Below are 4,684 nucleotides of genomic sequence, written 5' to 3' on the forward strand. Positions count from 1 at the left end.
TAGGATTATAAAGCAGAAACTCAGCAGAAGTCATTACTGCTTCATCACATTTTACAATAAAACCCCACTGTAATGGATCAGTTCCCCAAACCAATACTGATTGTGATCATGTCTCACCTCAAATCACTAATAGAAGCACCATGGAAGACACTGGAACTACAGTAGACTCAAAATCCACCAAAATTTCAGGAATAAAGAGCCTCCATGATAGCAATTCAGTGGAACCTGGACTATCATTAGACAGTTATAAAATGGATTATCCAGAAATGGGGCTATGTGTAATAATCAATAATAAAGATTTTGACAAAGACACTGAACTTTTATCTCGGAATGGTACAGAAAAAGATGCAGCAAACCTCAAGGATATATTCAAAAGCTTGAAATATGAAGTCAGGTATAAAAACAATCTGACCTGTAAAGAAATAATTAACTACTTGAAGAGTGTTTCTAGAGAAGATCACAGCCAAAGGAGCAGTTTTGTTTGTGTGATTCTAAGTCATGGTGAAGAAGGAGTCATCTTTGGCACAGATGGATCTGTTGAACTGAAAAGTTTAACATGCTTCTTTAGAGGAGATAAGTGTAGAAGCTTAACAGGAAAACCCAAGCTTTTTATTATTCAGGCATGCCAAGGGACAGAGCTGGATAGTGGTGTTCAGACAGACAGTGGTACAGATGAAGATGTAGCATGCCAGAAAATACCTGTTGAAGCTGACTTCTTATATGCATATTCAACAGTCCCTGGCTATTATTCCTGGAGAAATTCAAAGGATGGTTTGTGGTTTATTCAGGCACTTTGTGCAGTGCTCAAACAGTATGCTCACAAGCTTGAGATTATGCAACTCCTTACCCAAGTCAATCGGAAGGTGGCCACAGAGATTGAATCTTATTCCTTAGACATTTCCTTCCATGGAAAGAAGCAGGTGCCATGTATTATGTCCATGCTTACCAAGGAACTGTATTTTTTCCATTGAGAAATTCCATGCGTTTTAATTTGTATGCCAATGATAGGATGAGAACTACATTTCCTTGGTAAGGTAAATTAAAAATCTTGAGCCTAATATAGTATAGCAATGGGTGGGGTTGGGCAGCTTTTGAGAGACAACCATCATATATATCTCTTTCTTTTTACTAGAACAAATGCATTGCTACTTCAAATTCAAATATTTGACATGGAAGCTAATTAAGAATTAATATGTATTTTTCATAAAAAGGAACTATTTTATCTTCAAATCTTTAAGAGAAGTTAGAGATTTAAAGGATAGACCATTTCTTACTGATACAATATCATGGGTTTTGAGGGTGCTATGGAATAGATAACCCATTTTAAAAGTATCTTTTTACCAAACTATGAGAAGCAGCATTCCATAGTGGGTAAAAGAATGGCCTTGGGAATCAGGGAGGCCTGGTTTGCAGCCCTGTTTGAAATATGTGACTGGGACAAATCACTTGGCCTCTCAAGGCCCCAGGCAATGAAGACTAAATTTGAGATTAATTTAAGATCGGCATAAGTGGAGTGAGTTTCCATTCTGGGAGTTCTTTCCACAGACAAATGAGATCACTCATTCCGATTTGGATTTTTAAATTAAATTTGTAAGTATGCTTTCAAATAACAGAAATAATCCAGTGTGATGTCTTCTGGACTTCTTCCAGAATCATGGCTTTGCTAGAGACTAGCAGTGGCAGACTTTTATTTGCAAAATCATTGAAAACAAACAAGGGAGATCTAGAGATGAATTTTTCTTAACATACACGCTGCAGTTCCATTCACAGTTTGTGGACACAAAAGGGATATGGGGCAGGGATCTTTTATCTGTTAAATAAAAAATGCATTTTGAACATTCAATTTAGAAGCCAGAATTCTATTTGGTAGCAAATGTACTATTCTTGGAGTGTTCTCTCCAGTATTCTCTCAGGTGTTCTCTATGAGCCATACTTAATCATCAAGGGCAGACAGGATTTATTCCCTAACCAAGGTGCTGAAATACAGCTTGTTCACCAGCATAAAAGGGATGCTTGTCCCCTCCCCAATCAGATGGACTGACTCTAGGCCAGCAGAAAGGCATCTAATAACCTGCTGTGTGAAAAACTGAAAAGTGACTGACTCTTAAGTAATATGAACTGTGGAGATGTGAGGTACCCAACCTGAAGCAACATTGGATGTGCAGAATAGTTTTGAAAATCAACCCATGGCCTGATCCTCAGCAACTTGGCACACAGCAGTTGGAGAGGTAGGGGGATATCACAGAGTAGAGACAAGATGGACCCCATAGGAAGGATGCAGAAAGAAGCACAGACTAGCTCTTCAGGCCAGTGGATACCCTGGAAAGAATAGTTTTGGTCACAGATTCTTCAAGTCAACAGTCTTCATGTACAAAGAATAAAGTCAAATGGACACGAGGCCAGAATTTTCCAAAGGTGGCTGTTGTCCTATCCAAAATATTGTGTTCCTTGTTTGATAATACCTATGCATGTAAAATTATTTTCAGTGACATTGAAAATTATAAGAGCATGAAAGTAAGATTTCATTCCTCTCTGGAACCTTTTGGTGGGATTTACTGAATGTAGTCCTTAAAATAGAGCCATGGTACGCAGAATCGGGGCATTTCCACACTTTAAAGGGGTGAAACAGTTCACACTAAAACACGAGAGGAAGAAGCCCCTCCCCCACCCCCACACCGCACAAGTGGGTAAACAGGACTGGGGCAACCAGATAATCACTGGCAGCCCCTGAGCCCGTACCTGTGCGCTGCAAGATGAGGGACCCCAGGTGGCTGGGACTCTCCCTGAGTGCCCACGTGGGTGAAGGCACTGCCTCAGGCCAGGACAAAGGCCCCTAAAACGCGGCCTTTCCCAAGCACTGAAGGCATCGCCTCAGGTGCGAATAAAGATCTCCAGCCCACAGACTTTCACTACCTTCTGCGGGGGTGAAAGCAGGGCCCTAAGAGCATCAGGGCAGGCAAAGGCAGTGCCCTAGGCTTGAATAACTATCTCCAGCCCAGGCTTGGACCTCCAGTGAGGACCTGGTGCAGACCTGAGCGCAGCTGTGGAAGCAGCCCCAAAGACTGCTGAAGGAACCTCGGGCAGAGGGGCAGACCGGGAACTACCAGGAGGCCTGACCCCGAGGACAAGGAGACCGGAGGCCCCCCCCCCAAGCTTGCAAGGCCCAGGCAGACCCGGAGTGCAAAGACAAAGCAGAAAAGGGGCGGGGCTAACAATGGCCAGCAATAAGGAAATCCAGAAGAAAAAGACCATCAAGAGAAACTCTGGAACACTCGACAACTTCTACACAGAGAAAATCCAGACAACAGAGGAGGGAAAACAAAAATCCAAACCTCCCCCCAAAAATGAAAGCTGGTCACAAGTTATGGAAGAGTTTAAAAATGAAATGCTGAGGAAGATGGAAGAAATCTGGCAAGAAAATAACAGTTTAAAAGGCAGAATTTTGCAATTGGAAAGTGAGACAAGACAACTGAAGACCAAAAATGACCAGATTGAAAAGGAAAACCAGTCCTTAAAGGCTAGAATCGAACATTTAGAAACCAATGATCTCTCAAGACAACAAGAACAAATAAAACAAAGTCAAAAGACTGATAAAATAGAAGGAAACATGAAATATCTCAAGGAGAGAGTGACAGACCAAGAAAACCGGTCTAGAAGAGATAACTTGAGAATCATTGGTATTCCAGAAAAGGCAGAAATTAATAAAAACATGGACTCCATACTCAAAGAAATTATTCAGCAAAATTGCCCTGAAGTTCTACAACAAGAGGGCAATATAGACATTGAAAGGATCCATAGAACACCCTCTAAACTGGACCCAGAAAAGTCAACACCCAGAAATATAATAGCGAAATTGAAGAGCTTTCGAATCAAAGAAAAAATCTTACAAGAAGCCAGAAAGAGACAATTCAAATATCAAGGAGCACCAATAAGGATCACACAGGATCTGGCAGCCTCAACACTAAAAGAACGCAAGGCTTGGAATACAATATTCAGAAAGGCAAGAGAACTGGGCCTTCAGCCATGAATCAACTACCCAGCAAAACTAACCATATACTTTCAGGGGAAAGTATGGGCATTCAACAAAATTGAAGAATTCCAAGTTTTTGCACAAAAGAGACCGGGACTAATTGGAAAGTTTGACACTCAACCACAGATATCAAGAGAAAGATGATGAAAAGGTAAATAAGAAACAGAGGGAAAAGAAAGAAAACTCATAGTCTTTTAAGCTTGACTCTTTAAGGGCATAAATAAGATCTAATTATCTGTATTACGAGGTGGAGAAATGCTATGTATAATTCTCTGTAGTGAACTCTATACACTATTATAATATTCACTATTATAGCAACCAGAAGAATAATTCATAGGGAGAGGACAGGATACTAAATGGTCTAAGATGACATGGGGGGTGGGAAAGAGGGGAGGAATAGTAGGGGACACCAAGAAAAATCCGAGTAAATAAGAAAAATAAGATATTCTATTACACACAAAGAGTGCATGGGAAGGGGAGGGGATAAATACTACCATAAGAAGGAGAGGAAGAGAGCATTAAGAGGTAATAATCAAACCTTACTCTCAGTATAATCAACCCGGAGAAGGAAGAGTAGCTTTATTATCCATCTGGATAAAAAACTCCATCTAACCCTACTGAGAAAGTCAGAAGGGATAAACCAAAGGGAGCAGG

General features: G+C 40.8%; 1 protein-coding gene across 1 annotated transcript; it reads left to right on the plus strand.

The window, feature by feature from the left end:
* Nucleotides 1–140: 140 nt before the first annotated feature.
* On the plus strand, nucleotides 141–971 carry LOC123255551 (caspase-3-like). The gene has a single exon (XM_044684322.1). The coding sequence runs from the start codon at nucleotides 141–143 to the stop codon at nucleotides 969–971; it is 831 nt and encodes a 276-aa protein (XP_044540257.1).
* Nucleotides 972–4,684: the final 3,713 nt, after the last annotated feature.

The sequence above is a fragment of the Gracilinanus agilis genome, unplaced genomic scaffold (genome assembly GCF_016433145.1).
Source record: "Gracilinanus agilis isolate LMUSP501 unplaced genomic scaffold, AgileGrace unplaced_scaffold48533, whole genome shotgun sequence".
Lineage (NCBI taxonomy): Eukaryota > Metazoa > Chordata > Mammalia > Didelphimorphia > Didelphidae > Gracilinanus > Gracilinanus agilis.

Bases quoted from the DNA above. Each gene is read 5' to 3' on its own strand.
- LOC123255551 (XM_044684322.1), top strand. From the start codon at position 141: ATGGAAGACACTGGAACTACAGTAGACTCAAAATCCACCAAAATTTCA.